At 34.5% G+C, this 21,525-nt stretch overlaps 1 protein-coding gene across 1 annotated transcript in view; it reads left to right on the forward strand.

The window, feature by feature from the left end:
- The first annotated feature begins 18,140 nt into the window (after positions 1 to 18,140).
- Positions 18,141 to 21,525, forward strand: part of LOC126979146 (sodium-independent sulfate anion transporter-like) — a 36,704-nt gene continuing 33,319 nt past the window's right edge. The window contains exon 1 of the mRNA XM_050828379.1: positions 18,141 to 18,333. Within this exon, the coding sequence (XP_050684336.1) occupies positions 18,300 to 18,333 (34 nt within the window). The 5' untranslated portion in view covers positions 18,141 to 18,299. The remainder of the gene's footprint in view (positions 18,334 to 21,525) is intronic.

The raw sequence follows: 21,525 nt of genomic DNA on the forward strand, positions 1-21,525 counted from the left end.
AAACACATAGTCGGATTCGGCCCGACAGACCTATCGGACGCGGTCCGGTATCATATCCGATATTATTGGGCATTGTTCATCAGAAAAAAATATTATTATTTAAATAAAACACTTTCTAAGTGATTAAAACGCGTGTAATTATGTTTTTACAGTAGTTTTTGAGTAAAAGTTACATTTTAATTATTATTTTAGCTAATTCGAAGTTTTTTATTTATTTATTAGGAAAAGCAAACAACTACAACTTACAAAGTAGATACATAAAAAAATAACATATAAGTCTAATAAAATTGTAGTCAGATACGCTATCCACATCTTACTATGAAAAACTTTGAGGTATTCAATGTTAGGTACAAAAAGAAATGTTTATGCAATACTAATTGAAACTAAAGAGAAATAAACAACGTTCTTAATATTATGGCTAGTTGGAGTAAATTAAATTTATAAAAATCAAACAATTAATAAACACAAAAAGGAAAACAAAAGAAATAATTATCTACACAAATGTACACTAAATTATGACTATATTTACAATTATATTAACCTAAAGTACTTATGATGTTCAGTAGGTATTTAAAAGAATGTATGTAAATAAAGTTTGTTGACCTTGCACTAACGTGATCTAAACTAAAAAACAGTTACAATTACACTCGTTTTAATACTTTAAAAAGTGTTTTATTTAAATGTGTAATACTCGCGTTGATTAAAGAATATAAGTATTATTATTACCGTCCGCACCGTATGGAGATAAAAAATTTGCGAGCCGCCCACCGGACCGTCCAATGGTCCGACCGTACCAATTCCGACCATGTGTTTAGACTATAATATTAATTATATTATGTTATTTAACAACACTATGAATGTCGTTAGCCATATTTTGTTCGGTGTTTTACGATATTCCGCATGTTTTCCGACTTATTACCGACGATCTATGGAAATAATCTAACTGATTATAGTATTTCGATCCGTGTTTGTATATAATTCCTATAATATAAAATTAACTCGCGTTTCCTGTGGGACTTCCCCATAATATTACTTAATAAAAATGAAATATTCTTGTATATTTGTATAATATCAGGTACAATTAGGTATTATAAATATTCTTAAAGTACATTTCGACGTCCTATAATCAAACTTTGGAACAAACTAGTTTCCGCTGCCAAAACAACCATCGTATAAATTATAGTTAAAAAAACTAAAAAGCAAATTTTATAATAGATAATAATATTTAAATATTAGGAGCTTGGTGAAGCGATAAGCCTTATTACACAAATAATTAAAATCTGGGTGGATTTAATAATCGCTATAGTTCGTAACTGTAATTATAAAACTGTCTTTATTTTTTAAGCTAAGTATAATATATTTTGTTTTTTTTTCTTGTGTTGAAAACAGCATGAGAATTACTTTAGGCTAAACGACTCAATTTCTCGTATATCGTGTTGTTATTTTTTTGGTGATTTTGGTTGGGGTACAAAGCCAAATGATAATGAAAATATTGTATAGTTCGGTCCCTGATATGTGTACCAACTTTCGTGTAATTCGGACTCAAGTGGGTGAAAATCAAGTTCAAAGATTACCTAACACAGAATGATATAATCGTGTAAAATAAGTGTAGATAGCCGCCGACAAGTGCCCATGACGTCACAGATTTATATATATATATTTTTTTGCATAAAGAAACTTTTTGGTCATATTATAATCTAACCTTCTATTCATAGACGTGTTACGAAGTTTAAAAGAATTGATAAAAACGTTTGTGTGGTAATTCGATGTTCATTCAAACATATTACAATTCTTTGGAGTGGTTTTCTAAAAACGTTAAAACAATTATTTCTTACTTATCAAGAAACTCAATATAAATTGTCAAGCAAACTTACAGTCAATAGAGGTTGCCATAACATTTAAATATTTGATTTTTATTTTCTAAAATCGGCGGGTTTTCTTACAATTTGCCACCTTATTGCCTTTGGATAAACTGAAACTTTTGTCCTAATTTCTTCGTTCTCTTTTTGGTTATATTGTGTGTAATTGACTTATGAACGAATTGTGACCGACAGACGGCGATATCCTTTAAAAATAACAAACTGTTTACATTTACAGCGACATCGCTAGTAAATTTCCTAATATGCAAATATTGGGGTTGATCAGGTTATCAACTATAAAGTAAATCCTGTAGATGAAGTCACAACCTGAGAGTTGAACAAGACATACCAAGATTCCAGTCAATGTTGGCTCAGTTGGTAAGAACGCTCGGACCCAAGAGGCGCTAGTTCGAGTCCCGCATCGTTCATAAATTTTGGTACAAATTAAATTTGTATATTATAGAATGGTTATTATATTATAGAATTTAATAATTGTATTAATCGTGGCGTGTTTCCTGACCTTCTGAAACATAGTAAAATCACACCAATATTTAAGTCGGGATGCTCTTCTGATCCGAACAACTATCGTCCTGTGTCGGTTTTGCCGACCCTTAGTAAAATTTTTGAAAAAATAATTTTAAGCCAAATGCTTACTTACTTTAACTCTCATAAGTTACTTCATTTGAAACAATTTGGCTTTACTAGGGGACGTTCAACAACAGATGCAGGTGTTGAGCTGATCAAGAATATTTTTGATGCCTGGGAGGAATCGCAGAATGCACTTGGCATCTTCTGTGATTTATCTAAGGCTTTTGATTGTGTTCAACATTCAACGCTGGTCAGGAAGCTATACCACTATGGCATAAAAGGAACTGCGCTCGATCTTCTGACTTCATATTTAAACAATAGAATTCAGAGGGTCGACGTGAATGGCAGGAGATCTCCTGGGACTCCTCTCAGTATGGGGGTATCACAAGGGTCTATTCTTGGACCGTTCCTCTTCCTTATCTATATAAATGATCTTCCTAATCTTATAGAGAAAAAACATAAGGTAGTATTGTTTGCGGATGACACTTCACTGATTTTCAAAGTGAAAAGAAACCAAGCTATGTATGACGAAGTGAACGAAATTTTATCTGACATCGTGTACTGGTTTAGCGCTAATAACCTATTGTTAAATAGCAAGAAAACTAAATACATTAAATTTACCATACCAAATGTCAAGAATGTAAATGCAAATGTTTTGTTAAACGGAGAGGTGATAGAACCGGTGGAATCTGCTATATTTCTTGGCATAACTCTAGATTCCAAATTACAATGGGGCCCCCATATTGAAGGATTGGCGAACAGACTTAGTTCTGCAGCATACGCGGTTAAAAAGATTAGACAATTAACTGACATAGATACGGCGCGACTAGTATACTTTAGTTATTTCCATAGTATTATGTCCTATGGTATATTGCTATGGGGCAACGCTGCCGATATTAATACAATATTTGTGCTGCAGAAGAGGGCTATTCGCGCTATTTATAACCTAGGTCCTAGAGAATCATTGAGAGCAAAATTCAAAGAAATTAACATATTGACTGTTGCTTCTCAATATATTCTTGATAATGTAATGTATGTTCATAGGCACATAAGTGAATTTGCCAGAAACTGACATAACACTACCAAAACACCAGGAACAGACATAAACTGATGATGCCTACTACTCGGCTAAGTCGAGTAAGTAAGTCTTTTGTGGGGCGATGTATATGCTTTTACAACAAGATCCCAGAAAATGTTCAAAACAAAAGTATTACGTTATTCAAAAGAATTGTTAAAAAACGTTTGTGTGGTAATAAATAATTACTATAATGGAATGAATGAATAATATAATGGAATGAAGAATGGAGCGACCGCCCTCAGGCTATTAAATAATAAGTTTAATTGTACAATGTTACTTTGTAAATGTTACTTTAATTGTAAAACATATTTTTGATGGAAAAAAAAGCCCGCTGAGTTTGTTGCGCCCATTCTTCTCAGGCTTGAGGCATTCATTTTGGAATGGGTGGTAGATTTTTTGACTTTCAATAAGTGATTTCACATCCTATTATGAATAAAAATATTTTTATTTGAATTTGAATTTGCTTAGCGGTAAACAGCCGGTGGGTTAAGGAACCTGTATAAATCAAAACAACAATTTGCTTTCATGTTATTTTCGCCCATGAGTTAATGTTTACACGTAACTTGGAAAACTTCATTACGTAAGTAAATAGATTGTTTGTACTGGGAAGTTTATGTCAGAGCTTCTCAAGGGTGCGTGTGTTGTAAATGATAACAGATAAACTTGTTTGTTGTGTTTGTTTATACTAATTAATGTAATGCTATGATCTATTCACCTTCCAGTGATTTAATGTGAAGAAGAGGAGGTAATTTTTTTTTAATGAAAATAAGGGACGCGACGAGCAGGGCGTTCAGCTGATGGTAATTGATACCGATTACAATGCAGTGCCGCTTCTTCAGTATTCTTGAAAAACCCAAAAAAGGACAATGTATATACGGTCAGACAATACCGAGAGCTGAATCGGTTGTCTCTTCTATTCTAGTAGGCTTCATAAGATACATAATTCCTTTGAGAGTAAATGTATACACTTCTTTAATAAAGTCCCAGCCACTGTTCAGGCATTATCTATAAATAAATTTAAATGTTTTATAAAAAAATGGCTCTGTCGTAAATCCTATTACTCCACTGCTGAATATCTAAATGATCGGACAGCCTGGGACTAGATTGTGATTATTTTATAGCGATAGAAATGATTGTACATTATTGTATATTTTTATTGAAAAGAGCGCAAAAAATGAATGCTGGGAGAGTTTTTTGCGCCGCTTCTTCTCTCTCAGAGCGCCATTTGTTTCCGAAGCGGTAGTAGTATCTAGTAGTTATTAGAAATGACATCAAAAAGAATTCTAAAGGAATCAATTTTGAGAAAATAAATGCCTTTTATGCCTTTATGCCTTTTTACCAAGAGCTGGTGTAACAAATAAAATGTATTTGCATAGATGTAATGTTAAATGCATTCTACAACCGAGGCAGCTCGCGTGAATTACGATGACGAAAGTGTTTAGATGAAAGAGACGGCGGTATGTTTGTGGTGCTGTCTCGCTCACGTTGGAAGCAATGCATCTCGCAAGCAGAGTGATTATTTCATCATGGTTTAGGTTTCGTCACGCAGCCTCGTCAATGGGTGAACGTAGGCATTTATGTGTTAATAAAGACTGGGTAAAAGTTATAGAGATATATAGAGTATATACAAATTAATATAAAAAAAAATCTAGTGCTATTTTAGGTTTGTAGAAAGAACAATATTATAATGTAACTAGCTGACCCAGCAAACGTTGTATTGCCGATATTAAAATTGCGATACAAAAGTAACTGTTGATCGTAGATGGGTGAAAATTTGCAGTTGTATGTATTTTTTAATGCTGACTCATAATCAAACAAATTTATAAAAAATGTCAGAAAAATTTGGCGTGGACCACCCTTAAAATTTAGGGGGATTAAAAATAGATGTTGTCCGATCCTCAGACCTACCCAAAATGCACTCAAAATTTCATGAGAATCGGTGAAGCCGTTTCGAAGGAGTTTAACTAAAAACACCGCGAAATGAGAATTTTATATATTAGATAAATAACGTATTAAATACAACCAATAATAGTTAGTTGTTCAACAAGTGAACAAAGTTATTTTTGGCTGCGAGTGCTGACTTTAAATCACGAATTGGCGAAGTAGTCTAGAATTGAATTACGAGCGTATCGAGTGATTCTAATATAGACTACTGAGGTAGTGAGTGATTTAAAGGCACGAGACAAAAAAAAAATTAATCTCGTGTGAAACATACAACTTTTCACCTCGACTAGCGAGAAAAGTGTTATAGGTTATAGTAAGAGAAACAATTAAGATAATATTTAACAATGTTTATTATAAATATCAAACCCTCATATAAAATAACAAAAGTTGAAAAATTTATAAATCTAAATTTCGATAAGTAACATATAAATTTGTGTGACAATGAGATAATACGCCGAAACTCAATTTAACCTAAAATGAGTTTCGGAACGTACCGGATCGCATTGTTTTTTTTTTTAACGCGGAGTAATTCCCGGATATATGGTCACGTGGGATTCGAAATTTAAATTACATTGCCTCACGCTCGCAGTAAAAAGCGTTTTTTGCTGCGAGTTTTCACGTAGCAATAGCGCTGGAGAGGTGAAAATATTATTATACCGCATCATTTAGTTGATATATAATGTTTATTTAAATATAGGTAATTGTATTTAATATTACTCCATTGTTCATCAGAATATGAGTTACAAGAGGCTTATGGTAGTTGAAATATGATAGAGATGGTCGACTAGATCAGCTAGCGTCAGGGTGTCGAATAAGAGTGTCGGTGTTCGCGCGCATCGTTCACTCTGATAATTTTCCGCTATAGCGCCAAAGGAAGTTTAATATCAATAACTAAGAATGGCATCATTCATGTACTCCTGGTATACTACTCGTCTCAGGTCTGGTGCACCCCATCATCAGCTTGAACCATTTGACCGCGCGCAACGCAGGGTTACTTGATCCAGTGCTCTGTGAACGGCTAGATCTCTTGGCGTTACGTAGAGACATCGCGTTCGCCTCATTGTGTGTCTTTCATTGCGGTCACATCACGGGAGTGTTCCCAAGAGCTGTTCACCTGATTTTTGGCGCTTTTTTAAAAGTAAATGATTTCTAAAAAAAAATCAATTATGAATCTCTAATAGATATAATATTATAATAGAAGGCGTGAAGTAATGCCTTTTTTAGGGTTCCATTAAGGGAAAAACGGAACCCTTATAGCATCAATTTGCTGTCAAGCTGTCCGTCTGTCTGTCTGTTTATTCAGGAACCCGTGAAGGTATTGAGTTGAAATTAAAACGATATACTCAGTTCTAATAGTGTCTTGAAGCTGTGAAAATCAAACTTCTAAGTCTTAGTTAAAATAAAAAAAAATATACGGCCATTTATTATGTTTTTTTTTGTTTTTTTTTTTTAATATTGACACACTTTTTACACAAATTATCTTGCCCCAATTTAAGCATATATAGCCTGTGTTATGGGTTACAAGACAACGATATATTTAATACAATATACTTACTTAAACATACATAAATTCATATAAACATTCATAAATACATATAAACATCCATGACTCGGAAACAAACATCCATATTCATCATATAAATGCTTGCACCTACCGGGATTCGAACCCGGGACCTCTAGCTTAGTAGGTAGAATCGCTAACCACTCGGCTATACAGGTCGTCAATTAATGTTTTTAACATATTATATTTCAACACTTTCAAAGGAATCACAATTTAAAAGGTATTTTCCGTTGACCTAGAACTATGAAATTTGGCAATTAATACCGTCTTACACTACAAGTATAGGGAGTAATCTGAAAACTATAACATTTGTAAGTAAATCATGAATATGTCATTGTCTTGTAACCCATAACACAGGCTATATGCTTAATTTGGGGCAAGATAATTTGTGTAAAAGTGTGTCAATATTATTATTATACTCTTTATTACAATTTTATCTTATTTTCTACATTTATATATATATATATAACATTTTTATAAAAAACAATATTACAAATATAAATATAAAAAATAGAGTCCCGTCGGCGTTGGTTCACGACAATTCCGCCGGTGGTTATTGCGACAGACTGAGGAACTTCCGCACGATGCGTGCCGTTTCCAAAACAGCTGCTTTCTGTAACTCACCCTTTATCCAGTTATTAAGTGAGAGCCTCTTAAGATGATGGTCGAGGCTCTTTGCTATAAGACCTTTAACGGAAACGACTATTGGGACAATTATTGTTGAATCAACATCCCACATTATTATTATTATCATACAAAAATGAACGGAACCTTCAATGGGCGAATCCGCCTCGCACTTGTCCCTCTTTTTAGAACTTGTAAGTTCTAATCGCTATCTAATATTATCGGAGAGCCAGCCTTTTTTTACTGCCGCGTGCATTTTTACAAGGTGACGTGTGTTAAACATTTATTGCGTCATACATGATGCAACCAGCACAATGCTTGCATTTCCGCGTGACTTTGCTTACGTTTTAATTTCAATCAACACTCTGCCAAGTCTTTTTTAGACCTAATATTATAGTATTGCTGGATTCAGTACCCAAAAAATATAGTTAACAAATAATACATATTATATTTTTTATAACATTTCATAAATGAATATTTTTTACTGCCTTTATTGATAGGTTTTAATATTAGAACTTGACCAATACTTGTGCCAATACTGGCTCTATTGCGCCCACTTTGTTCAAATCAAATCAAAATCACTTTATGCATATTATAGGTCACGCCAATTACACTTATTAATGTCAAAAAAACAAATTTTTCTACAGTAAGGGACTAGATGAATATATAATATATATAGTATAAATAATATATTTACCGCTACTTCATAAAGGGTTGAGCTAATCAGAAGAAGTAGTTTGGTTATCACCCTCACCATCTGGATGTGTGGCGGTCCTCCACAGTGCGGTATTCAAGGAGCTTTCTTCCACGTACTACAAAGCTGTGGAATGAACTTCCTTGTACGGTGTTTCCGGGACGATACGACATGGGTACCTTCAAAAAAATCGCGTACACCTTCCTTAAAGGCCGGCAACGCTCCTGTGATTCCTCTGGTGTTGCAAGAGATTGTGGGCGGCGGTGATCACTTAACAACAGGTGACCCGTACGCTCGTTTGTCCTCCTATTCCATAAAAAAAGTAGCAAGAAACTCATTGCTCATCACATAATATATTATGCGCTCTGTATGTTGAAAAAATATCTAATATATAAAATTCTTATGTCGCGGTGTTTGTAGTTAAACTTCTTCGAAACTGCTTGACCGATTTTCAACATCAACTATTTTTTAATTCCCCAAAATGTTAAGGGTGGTCCACGGCAATTTTTTTTTTATTTATTTTTTTTAAATACATACAACTTCAAATTTTCACCTTTCTACGATCAACAGTTACTTTTGTATCGCGATTTTAATATCGGCAATACAACGTTTGCTGGGTCAGCTAGTAATATTATATTTTTGAAATAATAGTGTGTAGACACCTTAAATAGTAGGATACTATATTATCAGTGTCGGCAATATAGTCAGTGATCCAACTTACTGAGTCCCGGGTTCGAATGCTGGTAATTACAAAAAATTATATGATGAATATGGATGTCTGTTTCCTAGTCATATCATATTTTGTATTAAATATATTATATCTATGTGCACACCTATATCACAGACTATGTCTAAGTCAGGGCAAATTTACCTACCTCTATTAGTCGTTTGCACTAAACTTTTCATAGCGCCTAAAGATATCATGTAAGGTCTAAATTGACATTTTTTATATGGATTTGACGCTTCCAAGCATCGGTTTATCAACTTTGGCGATTCCTAAGTTAAATGTCATGTTTAATGGTTTTTGCAATTCCAAATTATACAAAAACGCAGTCAGGTTTTATAGTTGTTTTACTGTTTTTTTAGTTTTATTATTATGAGATAACAAGACGTTCCCGCCCGCTTCACTGGGCGAATTTTAAAAGGAAATAAATCAATGAAGGAACGTTGGAGTTCGAAAAATAAGTAGACATAAACCATCTAGGATAAATTTCGCATCGAATGGTGGTAGTTTCATTTTGATACGATCAGTAGTTTAGGCGTGATTGAGCCTCAAAGACCATTTTCATTATATATCTATAGATTTGTAATCAAAATAACACATAATAATAACAACATTAGCCCGAAGGCTTATAATAATAATTATGGAAGTTTTAGCCAGTTAAACTGTTACCACCTTCACCGCGTGGTACCAACCTTACTCCCAAGCAACTTATGTTCTGTTCTGATTCAAAATCCCGGTGTCACTTTCACAATTAATACCAATCTCCTTTGAATGTAAATCCATCGAGCCGTTCAGGTTGCAAAAAGTGACAAACATTTGAATTTGGCGCCAAAAATCTGCCATTTTGCTTTGACTATTTTGATGTACACAGTGTAGTCTGCGGAGATTATCGTCGGCGGCTTAGAGGTAAAAATTTGTAGTAGTAAACGGCGTCGTAAAAATGGCGACCTGAATATCAAAGCAATCAACGTCCAAACAGAATTTTGTATGTACCACTATAGTGGGCTTACCTGCCTTGTAGGTACGTCGTTTTTGAAAGCATAAACACTTAGAAGCTCAAATTCAGAAATAAATAATTTTTTAATATTACTATTTTGTCCTGTTGATATGGGGCTATTCTTCGTTTTTTCCCATCCATCTCAATCAACAATGAACCAAACTTCTTCCAACAAAAACTACTTTTTGCTGAAGATTGTAAACACGTGAACAGTAATGCAAATTCAAATATGTTTATTCAAAATAGATAGGATTGAAAATCATTGATTGAACCTCAATAACAAACCTTATTTTGGTTTTCATTAACGTAACTGATTTTGGTTTGATTTGATATTCCATAAAACAAAACTACAGTTGTTTCAATACGGGATTCATTTATTTATTACGACTTCCTGTCTCTACTGCTGGCATGACACATAACTTATTATTGTGAACTTTATTTATCTAACATCAGAATTGTTATCGTCACAAAATTATTACGTGTTTTGGTACGCGACCTACATTAGTTTATTATTGTTCGAATGACGTATTTTCAAAAGAAGCAACGTGTTTATCTGTTTTAGCAAGATATACTGTAGATATAGTAACTAAAATGGAAATATCAATAATAAATATATAATAAATCCAATTTCGCGAAAGAGGTCACTTGTCAAATCCAATTCAGCGTTCGGGAAGCTCCGTAAAATCTTCTCGTCCCAAATACCAAAGTGTCGGAAGACGAAGGTTTTCAACCAGCGTGTGCTACTTAGATGCGAGTGATGACTTACGGTACGCAGACGTGGTCGCTAACTATGGGCCTAATATAGCTAGCCTAGTATAGCTTATGGTCGCCCATAAGGCAGTGGATAGGGATATGCTCGGAGTTTCCCTGCGAGATCGAATCAGAAATGAGGAGATCCGTAGGAGAACCAAAGTCACTGGCATAGCCCATATGATTGTGAAACTGAAGTGTCACTGGGCAGGGCACATAGTTCGACGGACAGATCCCGTTGGGGCAGTAAAGTCCTCGAATGGATCGATCTGGTCAAGATCGCCGAAATACGTTGGATGAGGGTGGCACAGGACCGATCGTCGTGAAAATCTCTGGGGAGGTCTTTGTAGCAGTGGACGTCTTCCGGATGAAGATGATGATGATGATGTGTTATGGAACCTTTCGTGTACAATCGAACAAAAACGAGTGTCTGGATCTGCAGCTTAATAACCCTTGCAACACCCAATGTAAATAACTCTGGAATCTGTATACATTAATATTGAAAATAGCCTCAAAACATTCTGACTCAATTTTAAAAATTTTTCACTCGGTAAGTAGTATGACTTACCTATCAATGAGTAATAAAAAACCCATTATTTACCAGTGGGAGGCTCCTTTACACAAGAAGCCGGCTAAATTATGGGTACCACAACGGCGCCTATTTCTGCCGTGAAGCAGTAATGTGTTGGCATTACTGTATTTCGATCTGAATGACGAGCGCAGTTGTAGTGCTGCACAGAATTTTTGGGTCTTTCAAGAATCCTGAGCGGCACTGCATTGTAATGGGCATGGCGTATCAATTACCATCAGCTGAACGTCCGGCTAGTCTCGTCCTATATTTTCATGAAAAAAAAAACCATAAATTCATTGTTTTATTATTTATTTTATCGTAGATAATGTTGCTTTGTAACAATTTGCTATTTAAAACAGCAAGGCGTTACATATTTTAAGTTTTATACCATAGGGGAGTGGGGGCGGATACTACATATAAATTGAAAAATTTGTTGAGAAATCATACTGGAAAATGGGGAACAGAAAAAGCCCTTAGAACTGGCCAATAATTGGACATGGTACATAGATGAGACAATAATTTGTAATTTTGTAAATTAACGATCTATGCGCCACTCAAACGGTTGGCTCAGTTGGTAAGAGCACTTGGACGGAACCCGAGAGGTCGCGGGTTCGAGCCCCGAATTGTTCATAAATTTTTGATACAATTTTAATTATGTACACTAAACTATGACGATGCCATTTGGCTTGGCGCGGTGGCTTGGCGTTGAGATTTGCTTGCAGCAATCGTTCCTTTCGATGGCATGAGATATCGATTTAAAAAAGTATTTCTCGCAAACTCCTAATTTTTAAGGATTTAATTAAGGTTTTTTAAGTTATAGAAAAGGAAGACAAACGATAAATACAGCTTATCGTAAATAAGAGCATTTTTTGGAAGGTTGGCCCTTAACTATAATTTGACAACTGCGTGCACGACCATCCCACGGGGCGACAGACGGTTGCGGGGACAGGGTACTAAGAAGTCAGCGGAAATTATACGCCCTGCTCATTACAATGCAGTGCACCTAAGGATTCTTGATTGAACTTAATGTTCTGAGGGACACCGCAATAAAGCAGTTTGGGACATAATTGAGATATTGCGCCCATTCTTCTCAGGTCTGAGGCAGTCTCTTTTGAATGGGTAGATTTTGACGTTCAATAAGTGATTATAAATCCTATTTTGAATAAAAATATTTGAATTTGAATTTATTAAGCCGTATTAGTTCAGTAATTTCTCTAGCTCCGGCGACCTTCAAAGTAGAACACTATACTGCCGAGGTTGCTGTTTGGTTTTACAAAATAGAAGAAGAAGGAAGGAATAGTACCGCCTCCATAATGCGGCACGTAAGTGACAGCACTAATAACATCCTTGGTGTGATGGCCAGTAGGCTAGATTGCCCCATAATGAGGCACTGGGCGAACCTCAAAGCTGGAAAACCGCCTTTGCATTAGATTAACATAATATGGGTCTTTGTTACCTGATAATAAACGAATTATTATTACTGATAACTGATTCACGACAGACAAATAAAGAAATTTATTACCTACCTTATATTTTTTAGGATAAGTATATACGTTCCTCCGCAGGATGGTTTTCAAGGAACTTCGACGTATAACCAAGCTGTGGAGTGAGCTTCCTTATGCGGTGTTTCCAGTTCCCATGTTATTTCTGGGCGAATTACTCGCCTTAAATTTTTTAATGGTTTTAGATGACGGTCTCTTTCACTTCGTAGACTGATATATATATGTAGTGGTAATAAATCGAGCTAAGAAATATTAAGGATATTGTTGAAATAGGCTCAAAGAAGCTCGAGAAATATTCAATTTTTATATGTTTTCATGCAACAGTTAGCATTCTGGGAACCCAGCGCTCCGTTTACCAAGCTTTCATGTGAAATGCCATGCACACCACCAGTCGAATCCTTTGTTTTTTCGCCAATAAAACGGACTGCCGTTGAATGTCGTGTACGTTATGGCAAAACTATTTTTTAACTTTCTTTACCAATTTGGTCTGTTACTACCATTGTTATCCGACCCGAGCGAGGGTCATCTTCATTGGTTGTTATTCCACGTTTAAATTCGGTGAATCAACGTGGAACTGTAGAATACGACGGAGCAATTGCACTTAAAATATCCTTTAATTCGAATTAAATAGTAAACATATTTTTCAAAATATCATTCAAAATATCATTCAAAATCGCTTATTGAATGTCAAAAACTACTATCCGTTCGAAAATGAATGCCTTTTTTTATCTTTTTCTTTTTTAATTTTTTTTTCAATAAATTTATGCGATTGAGCCATTCCCAATATGATGCTACATCAATAAGATAATCACTTGTTTCACTAGCCTTTCCACATAAACTACTTTTTACAATTTTTTATTTTTATTTTGTAACACATTTGTTTTGTACATGTTCTGGGATCATGTTGTAAAAACATAAATATCGCCCAGCAAAAGACTGATTATTTCGACTTATTTGAAAAGTAGGTAGGTCTAACAACTTTGTTTGTTTCTCCTGTTGACATTATGATTATCACAGTTTTTAGAAAATACTTAAGCAGTCCGATATACAGAAAATAAAACCCTTCCGTTTCCAATATCCAAAAGATATTCAAAATTATTACTTTTCTTTTAATATAATCAATGGTTCAGCTTTACCAGCCAGTACTTTGTTGATTCCAAAGAGTTTGCACTTCATTCAAGGCTCCTCGTATAAGTTAGAATGTTAATCTTTATTTGAAAATAATGTAACTTTACGCATCTTTTGATGAAAAATGGTCAAGAGCACATAGACTCGTTAGTTGAATGATGTCGATAAATTGGATTATTACCTAATATAGTATGTTCATGTGCGTCTTATATGAAATTACTTTATCTGTGACAAGGCAGGTCGTTTTGCGACCCTTTTATGAACTTTGTAACACTTTTTCGATAGTTATTAAAGTTCTGTGCTAATATAAGTTTATTGGTTTTTGTTGTGAATTTTGTCGAGGTAGAGCGCTTTAGACCGCGAAAATACGGTCTGCGACAGCAGACACACACAGGCGACAGCCTGTCAGTAGTTGTAGAACTATTTCTAACGTGTGCGCGTAAACCACTAAAAGCCTATTTTGTGATATCGCTCTTTGATTATACAATACTAGCTGACCCGCCAGACGTTGTTCTGTTCATAATAAAAAAAAACTTGGAATTTTGTAAAATCCGTTCTTAGCTGACCTCTACTCGGTGAAAAGAATATTACCACCAAATTTCAAGTCATTAGCTCTAATGGTTCCAGAGATATCGTGATGAGTGACTATATACGTGGAAATCTCTTTTATATATATAGATATATAGATGGGCTAGCTTCACAGGGAGACTACGTAAGCTACCAAACAGACACACGTATTTCGGCGATGTTGACCAGATCACCGGGGATTTTCACCCATCCCCTCATTAGCATCCCCTGCCCCATCGCTTATGTGGCTGCAACCGTGGCCACCACGAACGGGGCCACCAGGGACTGGGAGCCGGGGCCTTACAGTGTCTTTCATTTGAGGGGGTTTGCCATAATCGTAAAGTGTGGCGCTTGGCGGGCGGGTTGGAGAAGATGTTGCCGCTCTCTCGGAAGGATGCAGCTGCCCATCCTCCGTTCTTCGTATCCCTTTGTCGCCGCTTAAGATACCCACGGGAGGAGATTTTCTTCTCTTCTTTGTCGGATTACTCTTGAAAGAGCAGTCGTGGTCACGTCGAATGACGAACAACCGTAGCCAGTGGAAATGTCTAAAAGTGACGAGCACAATGCGATGCCGTTCAGAGTTTTAGTTTATATCTACAATCCCTAGATCGCACTGCTTTTTTGCTGAGCTGGTGTACTATATAAACAAAATTGTGGTACTAAATATTTTACCTTAATGAACTGGTTGAATCCGGTTTACAATCCCGCAGCAAGGGTTATCAATTTGCTCCATGTTTGCTCGTTGTAATAAGTACTTGATTTGTCCTACTTACACCAGCTAAATAAATTATGCTTTCATATCGACATAAACAACCTTTGACATTTCACAAAGTTTAATTATTTTATAAAATTAAGTAATGGATAATGTTGATTTACATGGATATTTCAAATATAAAATAGTTCTAAAATAATGCGTATTCATTACTTATGTAAATAATATTTTAATCACGGACATACAATCTATTTTCAGCTTTTTGCATTTCTTCTTTGCCAAAACGAGTCGACAACATTAAATAATAAAAAAATATACCGCCGTGCATCACGCTTTACATAAAGTTTAATTATTATGCTTGTTTTGGTGCCGACTCAAAATTACTTAGGTATACTTAAATTAGTTTTAGAACGTTGTTTTTAAAAAGGTTCATTCGTTTTTGCTTTACGAATAATTGCGGATTGCTTCATTTTTTTTCAATAGCTACTTACCTTAATAGCATTGAGTAGAATAAAAACACTTGAAGGTATTGCTTTACCTGATCTAAAACCAAATAAATAATACGATTAATAATATTGACACACTTTTACATAATTTGTCTTGTTTTAAACTATGCATAGCCTGTACTATCGGTACAAGACAACGATATATTTAATATAATATTCTTACTTAAACATCCATTACTCGGAAACAAACATCCATATTATTCATTATATATATGATTGCATCTACCGGGATTCGAACCCGGGACCTATAGGTTAGTAGTCAGGGTCACTAACCATTCGGCTATATGGGTCGTCATAGTAATAATTATGCTTAAAATATTACTATTACAAAAACCTCATGTTGAACGAGCTTTAACAGAATTGCAGAGACTGAGAGGTCTACACAAGAGACAAACAGTTCTATAGGTCATTAATCGTTAGGTTTTCTTTATAATCCACAACTGAGTATTGAAATCTGTGAGTGAACAATAAATCAACCCTATTTTACCACCCTTAGGTTAGGATTTTTTTTTCAAATTTTTATGCAACTAACTTTGGGGACTTAATAACTGCCATAAAAAAATACTACGTTGTCATATGCGCATCGACTGGAGAATCTCCTTCTTGTCGATTAAAAGGGATGTAAAGTTTAAGTCTTCGCATCACGTATTACCTACCCATAGAATATTAACGCTACATTATTCTAAGTACCTACCTGCCCCCAAAGAGGATGTAAATACTACGTATGTAGGTTAATATATAGATACTAGCTGACCCGGCAAACGTTGTTTTGCCATATAAAGTATAATTCACGCGATAGTTATATAAATAATAGCCTATGTGTTATTCTCGTGTGTAAGCTATATTATTGTAAAGTTTTATCAAAATCCATTCAGTAGTTTTTGCGTTAAAGACGTACAAACATACATCCAGACATACAAACTTTCACATTTATAATAATATAATAATGTATAGTGGCTAGTACTGTTGCCTAGTAGTAATACCTACAAATTAAAGACAAGTAGTTAGATAATTTCACAATAGTGAGTCGTGACAGATTCTATCACTGTCTTATGTTTGACAAGTTTTGTAATGGCTCGCAGTCACTTGGTGGACGCCCCTTTTGTGAAGGTGCCCATGTCGTATCGTCCCGGAAACATCGCATAAGGAAGCTGATTCCACAGCTTTGTAGTACGTCGAAGAAAGCTCCGTGAAAATCGTACTGTGGAGGACCGCCACCATCCAGATGATTGGGATGATATCCTAATTAGTGGCGTGTCGTGCGAAGGTGAAATTTGGCGGCAGGAACCAGGTGAAATTGCTCTTCGGAACACTGCCCGTGAAGACACAATAAAGCGCGTCCCTACGCAACGCCAAGTGAGCCGGCAGTTCACAGAGCACTGGGTCCCCGACAATTCAAGCTGCTCTGTGTTGCATGCGTTCAAATGGATCGAGCTGATACTGGTGTGCGCCAGACCAGAGATGAAAGTGGACCGACCTGGGCTTTGTAGAGCACTAGAATGTGAGCCACCCAGCCTCTACGAAGCTAATTTGATTTGCCCTCTAGATGACCGCGGAATTTTCAATCGCTCGAGATTTCGAGACCCAGTATTCCGATACTAGGTGAGGCTTTAAGGGAAGTGTTGTCGGAAAGCGGTGACACGGCAAATAGGTTTTTTTAGTGGTAAACGCGCAAACTTGAGTATTCTGGGTGTTAAATTGGATAAAGTTCAATGTACCGCATTCCGCGACCTTATCAAGAGAGGACTCGATATAAGACACAAGTTTTTCCCGGCACTGGTCGACGATTATTGAAGTGACGAAATATTGAATACTATCAAAATAAAAAAAAAACTGCCCTTTTTTATTTCTTTTACGCGTAGGTATGGGTACCACCTCAAAATGTTTGATTGATCTTAATATAATACGCACTTTTATAATAGTTGAATTTTGAAATAAATTACACTTAAAATAAGTACCTATTTAATATTCTAATAAAATCTAATATTTCTTGATAGTATGTTTTGGAACCTTTTTTATGAAATAGTAATTTTAATGTAATGCCTTTGAGGCTTATGGAACTATTCATTATCGACTCCATTCAATTCTTCTGAAATAAAAGCGTCGATATATAAAAATATAGGTACTCGACTCGCTTCGATTCCACAGTGCACAGTCTGTAGGCTCTACCTACAGCTAGCACCAGACGCAGAGATATCATTTATTTTATTTATACGTTGATCGTAGGATCATAATTCTATCAGCTGTCAGTTCCAGTTGTCAGTATGTCACTAATAACTATAGTTACTACTTACTATTACTATTACATATTCTTTGCTATAGACTATAATCAGTAATCACTATCAGCTGTTGTCGACAATAGAATGATTTGTATGATGCAAATTGCAAAACAAAACAATGTAATGTTTAGAATATAAGACGGATGTGTAGTAATGTGATATAATTATATTAAGTCGTATAAAATGAATCAGGTCTTATCTAGTTAAATTATAAAATGGACTCTGACGACCCAAGACAGCCACTTCTTGGTGAGTTACATGTTAATATACTCTTTTAAAATGATTAAAGCATTTTAGAAATATCGACAGCATGTAGTAAATGTTCTATAAGATTAAATTTATTTAGACCTTAATTCAAATACCTATATGTGGCATTACGGTTTAAGTCTTTAGTTTTACTACAATCATTAGATTATGAATCTGTTTGAGACCCACAAAAGATGATTCTAGTTTTGAACTTTATCTAGAATATCATTTAAAATTATATACATACCTGCATATGCGTGTCTCCCAGAGAAGTAGTGCTCCCTAGTGCATTAGGCAGGTATTATAGATTACATACATTTACCACAGTCTTACAAACTTCTTAGTTTATCAACTAGCGAAACTACATACAAACTTTGGTATTCTTGGTACTTTTGATGGTTCATTAGTAGATCTGACTGTGGATTGACCACCTACATTGATCACACATAATTATTACTACATTTACATTACTTACTTATAGCTTTGTGCAATCAATTTACTGTCACTGTTCCTATTACAATGGGGCCCCCATATTGAAGGATTGGCGAACAGACTTAGTTCTGCAGCATATGTGGTTAAAAAAATTAGACAATTAACTGACATCGATACGGCGCGACTAGTATACATTAGTTATTTCCATAGTATTATGTCCTATGGTATATTGCTATGGGGCAATGCTGCCGATATTAATACAATATTTGTGCTGCAGAATAGTGCTATTCGCGCTATTTATAACCTAGGTCCTAGAGAATCATGGAGAGCAAAATTCAAAGAAATAAACATCTTGACTGTTGCTTCTCAATATATTCTTGGTAATGTAATGTATGTTCATAGGCACATAAGTGAATTTGCCAGAAACTGTCGTAACCATAATGTTAACACCAGGAACAGATACAAACTGATGATGCCTACTACTCGGCTAAGTCGAGTTAGTAAGTCTTTTGTGGGGCGATGTATATGCTTTTACAACAAGATCCCAGAAAATATTCAAAACAAAGGTGTTACATTATTCAAAAGAATCGTTAAAAAATGTTTGTGTGGTAAAGGTTACTATAACATAAATGACTTTCTTAATGATACCACAGATTGGGAATGGAGCGACCGCCCTCAGGCTATTAAATAATAAGTTTAATTGTACAATGTTACTTTGTAAATGTTACATTAATTGTAAAACATATTTTTGATGAAAAAAAAAAAGCCCGCTGAGTTTGTTGCGCCCATTCTTCTCAGGCCTGAGGCATTCACTTTGGAATGGGTGGTAGTTTTTTGACTTTCAATAAGTGATTTCACATCCTATTTTGAATAAAAATAGTTGAATTTGAATATTTACATGAACATTATTAATTTTTGATCGAGAGCTGTTACTATCACTTCTTCAGTACCATGATATTTAACACACCTTAAATAAAATAGTAAAACATTCATAACTTTGGAATTGATTTAAAGTGTTCTATTTTAATATTGCAAAGTATTGTACAATGTATTGGCGCCAAAATAAGAAAACTCAATGATAATGACAGATTCCATCAATTCAAATGTGATAATTTGTTTATTTTTAATGTAACAGTATTTATGGTCAGACTAAGTATTTCCATATTTTTATAAAAATAAAATCCTGTTGATTTTCTTGCTTCTTTCTTCTGAGGTCTGAAGCAGTCTTTTTGAATGGGTAGTAGTTTTTGACTTTCAATAAGTTATTTTGAATCTTATTCTGAATAAAAATATTTGAAATTGAATTTAAATTTATCAATTAATGATGATCATTGTATACTAAAATCACAAGTGCTCACTTATTGTCGGGTGACCACCAGGCTTGTTTCTCCACCTACAATAATAGCTAAAGTATGTGGAATATAAACTTAGTTGAATAAATATTCAGTATCTATAAATTGTTATTATAGTTAACAATTATAATTTTCCTTTCTAATATAAACAAATAAGTAATATTGTTATTTAAATTTATCTATAAGCAAGTTAACACTCACAACACATGCTAAACCGATATAGCAGACATAATATAATTTGTCACATTTGATATAACTATTGTTACATAGAAGTACTTGTATTATTAATACAATGGTGTTTTAATTTTATTTCTTCAATAAACAATCACAACATTACTTACAACTGAAATAATTTAGTTTTTTTGTTAGTTTCCTTCGCTAGATTTGGTCTGAAGGGCGCTGTATCTAGTGAAATTACTGGGCAAATGAGACTAAACATCTTATATCAGTGACAAGCGCAGTTGTGCACTCTAAATGTTTGGGTCTTTTAAGAATCCTGAGTGGCACTGCTTTGTAATGGGCAGGGTGTATCAATTACCATCAGCTGAACATGCAGCTTGTCTTGTCCCTCCTATTTCATAAATAAAGTACTAGTTTGGTATACAGATCTGGATTATGACTTGGATTAACAATTAGTTCAGACTAATTATTATATTCCTAATTTATTTATCTGTGTAAACTTTAAGAAACATAGATAAAATGTGTACACATTATAAGTGACAATTTTTTCACAAAAATGCTTTTGCAAGTTTAGTTTAAAACCGAAAACAGAACAACAGCTATCATTAGTTACGCTTATTTGAAAAATAATTCAATGCACCCTTTTCTTTATTATAATAATATGTAAATTAATACCATGGTTTAGCAATAATTAATATTTCTTAATGAATCTTTGATTTGGTTGTTTGAAATAATTTTACTTACTTTCTAGCCCACTTTCCAGTTTTCTTTCTATAGTGCAACAACGAGCGCCCTCTACAATCTAATCACACATCACTTGAATTTAACTTGATTCTAATAGCTACCACTAGATGTCATTAAAAGAACATAAAATTACCTATATACACAGTGAAATATTCTTCCTATTTATTTAAATGTATTTGTAAGTATGTTTTGAATAAAACTTTTATTTCTCGATTTATTAGCGTTAAGTAACATAGCTTTCAATTAATTAAAGGTAAAAATATTCACCAACTTATCAAATCATATCAAAATCACATTATTCATGTAAGTCCAGGAAATTTCACTTATGAATTTTTACACTTTTTACATTTACCACCACTTTGGAAAAAGTTGAACTTTTACAAGAAGTGGCAAGAAACTCATTGTAAATCTTTTAAATCAACATTTACAGCTTCATCTTCAAAAATTCATTTCAATTACAATGTATGTAAAGTGGTGCATCAAGAAT

This window comes from Leptidea sinapis, chromosome Z, assembly GCF_905404315.1.
Source record: "Leptidea sinapis chromosome Z, ilLepSina1.1, whole genome shotgun sequence".
NCBI lineage: Eukaryota > Metazoa > Arthropoda > Insecta > Lepidoptera > Pieridae > Leptidea > Leptidea sinapis.